The sequence below is a fragment of the Mustelus asterias genome, chromosome 6 (assembly GCF_964213995.1).
Source record: "Mustelus asterias chromosome 6, sMusAst1.hap1.1, whole genome shotgun sequence".
Taxonomy (NCBI): Eukaryota; Metazoa; Chordata; class Chondrichthyes; order Carcharhiniformes; family Triakidae; genus Mustelus; species Mustelus asterias.
In genome coordinates this window covers 16,132,355-16,144,889 of record NC_135806.1, presented here as the reverse complement: position 1 = coordinate 16,144,889, position 12,535 = coordinate 16,132,355, and the positions used below count along the sequence as shown (strand labels likewise).

General features: G+C 41.0%; 1 protein-coding gene across 1 annotated transcript in view; it reads left to right on the top strand.

Annotated features, from left to right (window-relative positions):
* The window catches only part of dnah6 (dynein, axonemal, heavy chain 6), a 215,150-nt gene that overhangs the window by 170,251 nt on the left and 32,364 nt on the right, over positions 1-12,535 (top strand). Inside the window, exons 54-55 of the mRNA XM_078215309.1 lie at positions 1,522-1,643; positions 5,007-5,136. Of these exons, the coding sequence (XP_078071435.1) occupies positions 1,522-1,643; positions 5,007-5,136 (252 nt within the window). The remainder of the gene's footprint in view (positions 1-1,521; positions 1,644-5,006; positions 5,137-12,535) is intronic.

Sequence of the window (12,535 nt, the reverse complement as noted above, 5' to 3'; positions counted from 1 at the left end):
ATTCCCCCCTTTTCAGATAGCAGTGTAATTCCCTCACTTAAACCTGTCTCTACCACAATCTCAGGGAGTGCATTCTAGATCTTAATCACTACTGCATGAAAGATATTCTCCTCATGTCGCTTTTGCTTCTTTTGTTGAATACTTCAAATCTCTGTCCTCTTGTTCTCATAGAGTCATAGAGGTTTACAGTATGGAAACAGACCCTTTGGCCCAACTTATCCATGCCGCCCTTTTTTTAAAAACCCCTAAGCTAATCCCAATTGCCCGCATTTGGCCCATATCCCTCTATACCCATCGTACCCATGTAACTATCTGAATGCTTTTTAAAAAACAAAATTGTACCTGCCTCTACTACTACCTCTGGTAGCTTGTTCCAGATACTCACCACCCTCTGTGTGAAAAGATTGCCCCTCTGGACACTTTTGTATCTGTCCCCGCTCACCTTAAACCTATGCCCTCTAGTTTTAGACTCCCCTACCTTTGGGAAAAGATATTGACTATCTAGCTGATCTGTGCCCCTCATTATTTTATAGACCTCTATAAGATCACCCCTCAGCCTCCTACGTTCCAGAGAAAAAAGTCCCAATCTATCCAGCCTCTCCTTATAACTCAATCCATCAAATCCTGGTAGCATCCTAGTAAATCTTTTCTGCACTCTTTCTAGTTTAATAATATCCTTTCTATAATAGGGTGACCAGAATTGTACACAGTATTCCAAGTGTGGCCTTACCAATTCTTGTACAACTTCAACAAGACATTGGTAAGGCCACAGAATTGTTCCAGCACAGATCTATCTTTACATGAGTGGGGGCAGTTCCTCTCTTTCTACTCTGTCCACGGCCCTCGTATTTTTGAACGCCACTAACAAATCTTCTATCAGTGTTCTCTTCTCTAAAGAAAACAGTCCCAGCTTCTCCAATCCATCTTCATAACTGAAGTTCCTCATCCCTGGAACCATTCTTGTGAATCTCTTCTGCACTCTTTCCAAGGCTTTTCTAAGGTGTGGAGCCCAGAGCTGGATGCAATACCTCAGCTGAGGCCAGATTAGGAGGAGGAGAAACTCTCTTGCTTGCAAATTCTAATGTCAGATCAAGCCCAAGATGAGGTGCAATGCCTCATCTTGTCAGCTTGGAGCTTGTTTGTCCCTTTTATGGGAACCTTGAGTTGGATTCAATTGGATTTTGAATTTGGTTTTTGGAGCAAGCAAGGAATGGATTTGGGTTTGCCCGATCCACTCTGATCGTTGGCTTTGTAATTTTAAGAATGCAGTAAAAAAAGGTAGAAATCACAGAAGTGAAACTATACATCAGTTTTCCTCTCCACAGTTGCTGCCTGACCTGCTGAGTTGTTCCAGCATTGTCTGTTTTCACAACAGATTTGCAGCATTGACCACAGTTAGCGTTAGAGGGCATTTCTTTGATGTGCATAATGTCTTATTTCATGACGTTTATAAATTATAATTGTGACTTGGTTATTGGAAAAAAGCAAGTGTTTAAACCTGTGCAATGTTCTGCATTTCAGGAATTTACTTCAGTCCTGAGGCAGACAGCTTGTTGGCATATAAAGAGTACATTGAAGGACTTCCCCTGATTGATGACCCAGAAATATTTGGGATGCATGAAAATGCTAATTTAGCTTTCCAGGTTTGTATTGAGTGCTTTGTGCTAATGAGATAATCTCAGCAATCTTTCCTAATGAAAAGTTCATGTTCTGTGAAATGATGATACATTCGTCAATGTGACACCATGCTGCCAAGTCAGAAGCCAATAATTCTAGCCACCAATGTACGTTGTCACTTTAATGAAGATCGAAGAATAATCTTTTTGCTGACACGATTGATGAAATCCTTCAGCAACTTCTTGGTCCATTATTTATTTTTGCACAATTTATTACAATATCGCTAACTGAGTACTTGCATTATCCAAGCTGATAAGTGTCAGAGAGTTACTCAGGAGCATTTATTTCAGGTCTTACGGACGGATATAATCTCGAAAATCAAACGCTGTAAGTAAATTATAATTGTTGGCAAAGACCACCAGTCTTATAAGATTTAAATATTTCAGCATGTGGCTAATCAACAGAATATGATTAATAAATAATTATAATGTGGTTATATCATTGAACTTGGCACTTTTAAAGATGTTTAGTGTAAAGGCTAAACGGTACATGATATTAAAAATACAATTTGCTCTTGGTTACTGCACTTTTTTCTCCATCATTTATATCAAAGGGTGAAACTTACATCCAATTTAAGGCACAGAGATGCCTCTATAGATTAAGTGTAGTTTGCAAGTGAAGAATCATAGAATCCCTACAGTGCAGAAAAAGCCATTTGGCCCATCAAGTCTGCACTGACCCTCGGAAAGATCACCCTCCCGAGGCCCAATACCTCACCCTAACCCTTTAACTCTGTGCATTGATCATGGCCAATCCATCTAACCTGCACATCTTGGACACTAAGGGGCAATTTAGCACAGCCAATCTACCTAACCTGTACATCTTTGAAAACTATTAAGGAATGGGTGCACTCACATAGCTCCTTCCATAAGAATTTTCTGATCAAAGTTGTATGGAATGAGAAAGACGTTGAGCAGAGATGCCTTTCCAGCGTGGTAGAAAATAGTAAACTGATTAAAATTTCATTCTGCTTATCCGGTTCCTTACACTACAACACGCTAGAGAGTGTACGGGGGAGATTTATGGAGATGTTGCCAGGAGATTTTTGCCATGAAGAAAGATTAAATAGGCTGGGGACATTTCCTTTGGAACAGACGAGGCTGAGGGGCAATTTAATTGAGGTGCATGAAGTTATGAGGGACCTAGATTAGGTAGGCAGGAAGGCCTTGTTTGCATCAGTGGAAGTCATTAACCAAGGTGCATAGATATAAAGTAATTGGTAGAAGGGTTAGAGGTGAGGTGAGGAGACATTTTTCACTGCATGAAACAGTGCTCGAGGGAGATACCCTCTTCACTTATAAAAAGCACTTGGATATGTTCGTGAGGTGCCGTAACCTACAGGTTAAATGTAAGGGGCAAGTGTCAAGTGAGATAAAGGTTATTCACAGGTGTCATGGAGTACTCACTCCATGTATGAGGAAAGACCAAAGATGTTGCAAAATCTTTGGAACTGCCACTGTGCGGGATGAAAGAAAACTGGACAAAATTAATAAAACCATTAACAGTGTAATGTGTGAAATCATAAGCAGTTGAAAGTCCAGTAAGACTCATTTTATTCAAACTTGCCTTTGCTGTTATCTTGATAAAGGCATGTGTATTTTGGACAAGAGAACAGAGAATGGAAATGCAACCTAAACTGTAACTTTGGAATGGAAGATGTGAGTTTACACAAATATCTGAAAAAAGGTTGGGAGTCAGAAAATGTCATAAAAATCCCTATCCTATGTTTTATATACAGGGGCACAGAATACAAAAGCAAGAAGATAATATTATAACAGTACAAGATTAGTTCAGCTGCAGTTTGAGTGTTGTGTACAGATTTGGGCAACCCATTCGGAATAAATAATTTGGAAAAGTTGCAGCATAGATTCACTAAGGTGTGACGATACTGTGCCATTAAGAAATGTATTTGAGCCATGCTCTTGGGCAGGATCTGTTGCAACAGTTTTTTTTAAGCACTGGGAGCCATAGTGTCTACCAGGTTCCCGTATTGTTATTGTAGCAACAGAATTGTTTCTAATGGCTAGAATGTTGGTTTTAATCTGAACTAATGCTGTTCTGTGGTTTTCCCCAGGGATTTTGTAGAGTGGGGCTTCATTGGGATGATTGGCAGGTATGCTTATGTGACGGGAAAGCTGGTTTATTCACAGAATATTCAAGCTTAGAGGCTGCTTTTGGAGTTGAGAGGGAAGTGCCTCTACTTTCCCCTTTCTGAAGTTGGAGACTGAGATCTGCCAGGAGATAAGTCTCTTTTTTGGAGATTCTGCTGTGGAAGCTGCAGATGGAGAGATATCATTTGTTGTCTCTTGGGTCTAGAGATTGAGAACTGCCAGAGGCTAGGTTTGCTTCCCTGAGGTTTTGCTGTTTCAACAAAATATCCTTCCCTGAAAGTTGCTGCCTGGAGTTCTGTCCAGAAGTGTTAAAAAACTGACAATCCAGCATCACTTGAGCACACATGTTTTTGTGCTGATTCCGAAGAGGAGTGTATTTCTATGGGGTAGATTTGAACAAAAGAGCTGTTAAGAAATATCCTTTGTCATGTTTAAATTGGTAAATGGTAATTGGTAAAAGTTACGCTAATTATTTTAGTTATATTCTGTGTTCTTAAATAAACTTTGTTTGATAAAAGCTTCCTAGTGGGTCATTTGAATCATACCTGGAGTAAAACAATTTATACTCACCCATGCCAAAATCAAATGTAAAACGTAGGATCTAGGCTAACTTCACAACACATGTTGGAGTTTCTGGCTTGGGTCTTAACAGAGGGTCAAGAGGACCCGATATGATGCAAGATTTGAAAAAAAACTGTTAATTAGAGAAGGGTTACGGAGATTTGACTGAAGTGTGTAAAGTTTCAAAAGAATTTGCACAGATAAGTGATGAAGGATGATTATAAAAAGTGAAGGGGGTTAGAAAAGTCACTTCAGTCAATGGCTAATTAAAATATATGTATTACTATAAACAACATTTGAAACTGAATCAACAATATTATTCAAGAAGGACTTAATTAAACAATTGAAAAGAAAAGAGAAAATGACGAAGAAAGTTAGTAGAATTGGAATAAATGGTGGAGTTAGTTCTGGGATAGGACATTAAACAACCCCCTTTCGTGGTGAAATTTCTGATTATGTAATGTTGAGTAGTTCATGCTGGCTGCTTTCAAACTTACTTTACGATTATGATACAATACAGTTTGAACTTCCTGTGGTCAATGTGGCAACTGATTAGTGTCATCTTGTGCTTTTTTTTCTGGAAATAAAGCTCTTTACTGAACGTAAGTATCCTGAAATCATGTGTACAATGATCATTCGCCACTCTTCTTGTTATAGCGGAAGGAAACCAGCAACATGATCCTGACAGTTCTTGAAGTACAGCCCAATATTATGGCACGTGGAACTGGAAAAAGCAGCGATGAAATTGTACAGGAATTAGCAGATTCCATCCTATCAAAAATTCCAGGTAAGCACATAGATATTTGCTCAGAAACTGATGTATCAGCCGCAGGGAGTAAGTTATTTCTCTGAAACTGTTAGCTGACTCCCTGGGCGGGATTTTCCAGCCATACTCGCCCCCAAAGCCGGAAAATCTCGCCCAAGGTCAACGTACCTTTGCATGCTCCGTGTCCAGCCCGCTACGATTCCCGTGGTGGGTGGGGTGGAAAAATTCCGTTTCCTGACTTTCAAAGGTGGTTTTGAATGAACTTGATGTCTTTGAGTTTTGTAAATAACTTGATGATTTTTCATTCAGAATCACTTCAAAAGCATCTATGATGGAATCTACGAAGTAACTCGATGAAATGAAATGCTGTGACCAAACATTGTATTTACATTTTGGTGGATGTAAAATAAATTAACTTCCACCACAATATCCTCTCCAATGCAACAAGCTTGTGGGAGAAATGCTACATGGTAAACAGTAATTTCTATAAAATTCTGACTATTCTCTGGCTCAATTAGAATTCTCTAACATTATTTTAATACAGTATCAAATTATGAAAAGGGGTTTTTGCATTTGTTTTATTGCTCATTCTTGTTTTCAAATCCCTCCACCACCTCGCTCCTCCATATCTCTGTAACCTCCTCCAACCGTACGGTCCTCAGAGATAAATGCATTCCTCCAATTCTGCACAATCCCAATTGTTTTCTTTCTGCTCCAGCGTTGATGACTGTGCCTTCAGCCGCCGAGATAGGAAATCCCTTCCTAACTCTGTCTTTGCCTTTCAATCTCTCTCTCTTTTAAGACTCTCCTTAAGATCTATCACTTTGACCAAATCTTGTCCAACTAATATCTCTTTATGTGGCCCAGTGTCAAATTTCAGGACAATGGAAATATAAGGAGGCCATTTAGCCTCCTGTGCCTGTTCTGCTATTGAATTTTATCATGATTGATCTGTGATCTAACTCCATAAATCTGACATGGTCCCATTTCTCTTAATACCTTTGCTTAACAAAGACTTTTTAATCTCAGATTTAATACTAACAACTGATCTTGAGCCAAGAGATCTCAAACTCCTGTCATCCTTTGTGTTCCCTAATTTCACTCCAAAAAGGTCTGGTTCTAAATTTTATGCTTTGTCCCTTATTCCTAGACTCTCAAATCAGTTCATATCTGCCTGTTCTATCTACTCCCCTTTATATCTTGGAAATGACGCATGTGCACAAGTGCACACACACACACGCACATACACACATGTGCACACACATACACGCACACACACACACACTTTTGAATGTGTTGTTTGAGGTTTTCACTTAATCAGTGGAGGTAACACTGCTGCATTATGTTGTTCCATGTATACCACTGTCTAATCAAAAAGCAGCAGTATGATCATATGTACTTTCACACTTGGGCTTGCACATATGTTTAGCTCAGTTGGCTAGACAGCTGGCTAATGATGCAGAGCGATGCCAACAGCGCAGGTTCAATTCCTGTAATGGCTGAGGTTATTCATGAAAGTCCGACCTTCTCAACCTTGCTCCTCGCCTGAGGTGTGGTGACCCTCAGGTTAAATCACCACCAGTCAGAACCGAGAGTCATCTGGTCTATGGCAACTTTACCTTTACTTGTGCAAATGCACTATTCTCTTAGCATAGCCCAGAAAGTACATTTGAATGGTTGAATGGCTGGATATTTCCTGTAGTTTGCTTCATATTGTTTGTAGTTATACTCAACAGCTAAAAAGTGAAAGCATTACGACGCAACCTCATCCTGTTTGACTCACATCACTTGCCAGATAAGGTGCTCCATGAGTTCAGCAACTTCAGTCTCAGGTTATGTTATGAGTTTGTATGATGCAATATGGTAACACACTGGGCATATTTCTAATTGTGGAGTAGTGTAAGAGGATGAGAATGAATCAGGCACCTCATTTTGCATCACTCCCAATTTTTATTTTCCATTTACTTCATATTCTCCCATTATGCATAGCAACTCCTTGTCAGACTCATCAACTAACCTCCAAAATTGTTTTCAGTCCTGATTATAGCCTGGGGTGTACTCATATCCTCAGTAAGCTACCTTCCCAATGAATTCAACTGAAAACATTCTGGTACATTGTGAGCTAAATCGGTTTTTTTATATTAATTGGAGGATTTGCCCATAACTTCCACCTAGATTTCTTTTGTTAAGAAGTAACAGCTCATTTAATGACTAAAATTGTAGTAATTTTGATTAAGGCATATAGTTTTTTGTAATTGCATACTTGAAATTTATTTTGAAAGTTATGGATTAGTTTTCAAATGGTGATCTGCTCCTGTTGTTTAATGTATTCACTGATTTTACATGTAATGACAATTGATTTGAAGTAATTTATATTTTTTTAAAAATTAATCTTGATTTAATGAGATCTTTTCATCTCGCTGAATGAATGTGTGACATCTCAAACTGACAGGAGGTATCTAATGATTGTTCTGCATTATCATTGATTGCTAGTTCATGAAATCCTTGTGGGCAATTAGTTGATTTCAATCATATGTGAAAACCAGGCAGCACGGTGGCACACGGGCGGCACAGTAGCACAGTGGTTAGCACTGCTGCTTCACAGCTCCAGGGACCTGGGTTCGATTCCTGGCTTGGGTCACTGTCTGTGTGGAGTTTGCACATTCTCCTCGTGTCTGCGTGGGTTTCCTCCGGGTGCTCCGGTTTCCTCCCACAGTCCAAAGATGTGCGGGTTACGTTGATTGGCCATGCTAAAATTGCTCCTTAGTGTCCTGAGATGCGTAGATTAGAGGGATTAGTAGGTAAAATATGTAGGGATATGGGGGTAGGGCCTGGGTGGGATTGTGGTCGGTGCAGACCTGATGGGCCGAATGGCCTCTTTCTGTACTGTAGGGTTTCTTCTAATGGCCTCCTTCTGCACTGTAGAGATTCTATGAATATGATTCACAGCTTGGCTCCCTCCTATTTCTAATTAACATAGGGCCCCCTGATGACGACATTGGAAAGCAGTGTTGCTTTCCATATGTACACTGATGACACCCAACACTAATGACCAATACCTTTCTCAACCCTCCATTATCTCTCAATTGTCTGACTGTTTGTCTGATATCTGGTGCTGGTGGAACAGAAATTTCCTCCCACTAAATATTGGCAAAATCAAAACCTTTGGTTTTGGTTCTCATCAATAACTCTGTTCCTTAGCCACTGATTCCCATCCCTCTCCCTGGTAACTGTCTGACTTGGTGCCATATTTGACCCTGAGATGACTACATATCTGTGCCATCTCTAAGACTTCATCTGCTGCTGAAACCTGTGTATTTTTTAATATCCCGTTTTGACTATTTTAATGTACACTTGGCCAACCTTCCTTCATCCATCGTCTGTAAACTTAAGTTCATACAAACTCTGCTGCCCCTGTCCTAATTTGCATGAGATCCCATCACCCTTGTGCTTGCTAACCTGCATTGGCTCCTGATTGAGATACACTTCAATTTTAACATTATCAGCCTTGTTTTCAAATTCTGCAGTGGCCTTCCCTTCCTGATCTGTGTAAAGTCTTCTAGCCCTCCAACCCTCCAAGATGTCTGCACTCCTCCAATTCTTATGTTCTCTGAGAATAATCATTTCGATGATGTGGAGATGCCGGCATTGGTGAAATAATGGTGAAATGGAGAAATAATCATTTCCCCATTGGCTTCTTAAGGCTAAGACCTTACGTTCAGAAATCCGCTCCCTAAACCACTTATCCTCACTACCTCTCACTTAAGACATTCCCACAGCAAGATCTGGACAGCATTCAGGTTTCAGCTGATAAATGGCAAGTAACATTCATACCGCACAAGTGCCAGGTGAAGGCCATCTTCAAGAAAAGAGAATGAACCATCTTCCTGGGATGTTCTATAGCATTACCATTGCTGAATCCCACCCCGCTCCCCCAGAATGCTCCATCTTCAACACGTGGGTTACTATTCACCAGAAAATGAACTGCACCAGCCAAATAGATACTGCGGCTCCAAGAGCAAATCAGAGCTCAGGTGAGTAACTCACCTCCTGTCTCCTCAAAGCTGTTGACTATCTACAAGGCACAAGTCAGCAGTGAGATGGAATATTCTTCATTTTCCTGGATGAGTGCAGCTTCAACAACAGTCAAGAAGTTCACTGTCATCCAAGAAAATGGACATCCCATTCACAATCTTAAACAGGCACTCTTTCCACCGTCGGTGCAACAAAGAGTACCATGCACAAGATGCATTGCAACAACTTGCCAAGACTCCTTTACCAGCACCTTCCAAACTTGTGACCTCCGCCACCTGGAAAAACAAGGGCGACAAACATGTGGGAATCCCACCACTTGCAAGAATTCCCTCCAGTTCAGACACCATCCTGAGTTGGAATTATATCTCTGTCCCTTCACTGTTTCCAGGTCAAAATCCAAATTGTGGCACCAACAACCATTCAGGCTGATTTCACACCATCAATTTGGAACACTCAGTTCAAGTTAATGCCCCTCTCCTAATCACTCTCAGCTGAACATGTGGTTCTGCAAATTGAATGAATTACCTTTAAATAACGTTTGTGCAGATGAGGGGGTCCTGAACAACCCCACTACCTTTGAGGGTACTCGGCCATCCCTTTCACCTGTGGCCTCAGCAATGGCTACCATTAGCAGTGACACTGCTTAGGCTGTCTAACTGCCAGCCTCCTGATTGGGCCAGAAGCTCTTGGGGATAGGACATCATCTTTCATTTGGTGACAGTACTGGCAGCAACCATTTAATCGGCCATTAGCAGCAAAATGCTGCCCTGGGTCCCACTGCCTGCCAAAACAAGGTCACCTCCCATTTTCAGCCCTGGCGGTGGAATATCTGCTCTCTCGCTATAATCTGACCCATTGCTTTTCTCTTCCTTTCCACTTCTTGTGTGGAAATCTCTGGAATGGTATCCTAAAGCATGGGAGCCCTCTCTTTTCCCTGTTAATCCCTTTGGTTTGCTTGGCCTTCTAGCTAATTTCTACACAGTCAGCGGCAACTTCTGCATAATTTAGGCAGCTCCCCTGTAAGAGTGGAAGGCTGCCTTTATGAGATACAGGTTAGCTGAAACACATGCTGACCATGCAGGAGCTGATTAGCACATGACCAGCTAGAAGTGGGCCTGGTGCTGGATTGCAACCTGAAAACATTGAAACGAGGAAACAGCATGTTTGCCTGTTGTCTGCCTCAAGAGGACCAGGTGTGAGCTGATCACAAAAAGTGAACACCTATACCTGTAAACTTGAGCAGTCAAATTTTATATTTTAAAAAGCTTTGCATTTCTTCATTGGGACCATATTATTGCAAGGCTGCTAATGCTCATGAGCTAAATGTAGGCTTGGTTGCTATGGTAATGTCAGTCAGAACTAACTTTAGGGTGTGTTGCCATTGATCACACTCGCATGACCAACACTGAAAGCACCAATGAACTGGTTGAGTGATTTTTCTCCCCGATTCCTTATCTTGCCCGCAACCATGTCAAAGAGATCAATCTTCAATTTGTAGACTTCACAGTAGTCTAAAAAAGCTGGAACCCCTAAATGTCCGCAAAAACTTAATTCCTGAGTGCAACAAAAAACAAAAAGAGTAATTCCTCCATACTATTATTACAGTGTGAGGCTCTCTATATAAGTTTCTGCTCATTCGCAAGGACAGACCGGTCTACGGCAGATCAGAAAGTTCTGGACAGCCCCCATAAATGAAAGTTGTTGCCTCTGTTGCCCTGTCCTCCATAGGTGCTGTGCAGCTTTGATAGTGGTCTCTAAATTGCCCCTCTAAGGAGCAATTTACCATGGTCAATCCACCTAATCCGCACATCTTTGGACTGTAGGAGGCAACTGGAGCACCCGGAGGAAACCCACACAGACATGGGGTGAATGTGCAAACTGCACACAGACAGTCACCCAAGCCGGGAATCGAACCCGGATCCCTGACACCGTGAGACAGCAGTGCTAACCACTGTGCCACCATGACACCTATCTGTAGGACATCTTCAAAATTTATTTAACAAGTTTCTCTCCCGACAACCAGCCAGGTTCACGGCTGACTGCTTGTCAAGTCAGGAAAGCAAACAAGACCCGGATTTTCATGCCACTGTCCATGAAAGGTGAGTTTGAAAATTGAGGATGGGACCCGAGTTGCAGGATTCCCAGCCCCATTCCAGTCATGTGGGATTTTTATGACACTGTGATAAGGGTGCTAGCACTCGATAATCCCTCCCTTACCTACTCCATGGTGGGGATGGGCATTTGAGACCTCCCGTTATGGAGTCAGCCTCACTTTTGTAGTCTAGTGCTTCACAGCACTTCAGAGGAGTTGGGAACCATGGGGAAACTCATTCCCAAGTGGGCAATCAAAGAAATGCAATCACCTGCTCCTGGAATTATTTCGTTGACAACTTTGATATACAACAGGCTTGTTCTTTCAGTTTCAATAGTTACATTCTGCATTGTAAGTTAAATGTATTTTTACAAAATTATTAATTATAGGGCTTTGCCTGCAAAGGTAAATTAACCATCATTGTGTCAGTGTTGGCATGTAATACAATACTTTTCCCAATGGAGAAAGTACCATAATGCATTCAAAACTGTAAAAACATATACGGGGAAGATCTCCTGTTATATTTTGGGCAGAGATTTAAATGTTCAGAAATCTTCAACTTTGAAAAATGTGGGCATTCTGTTGAACATTAAAAGAAAATCCAAAAACCTCCTTTGAGTGAAAGAAAATTGAAATTGATACAACCTGCTTTGAAATGGAAATGAAATACCATCTGCTGTACGAAGTATGCCATCAAGTGGTTCAGTTTCAATTGCCTTCATTGTTGATGTTTCCCTGTTTTTTTTGTAATAGTTGGGGTGATTATGAATGCTTGACTGAGTTTCAAAAACCCCCAAACCATTTATATGTGTTCACATTTTGATGGCAGTTTTAAGAGTTTATGAAAGGATTATCTAGTTTTTATATGGATAAATTTGTTTTTATCACAGATTGAACACTTGAAGGGATTTACTTTTATGGCTGAGAATTTTATTCAGTATGATGTGTCTTTGCATATGACAGATCTATTAGAATGATAAAAGTTCATTTTGTAAACATCCATTTCAAAGGTATGCTGAGGTCTGCCCGTTGTGGATATTGGATGAGTGGTTATAGAGGATACATGGGGTGCACATCAAGATTTTGATGAGATGGAGGCATCATGTGGTTATAGAGGTTGCTTGGGGACAGGGGAGCATGGAGGAGGCCTGTGGGGTGGGTAGAGAAAATTCATCATTAAACCTAGGCCAATGTCTCAGTTGAAAACAGAGGTGGATACTCCAGCCTGCCAGTCGGGCCATCTGCCCACTTCCTTCACCTCAGACTTGCTTCAGAAGGTGGCGTGCCCAACTC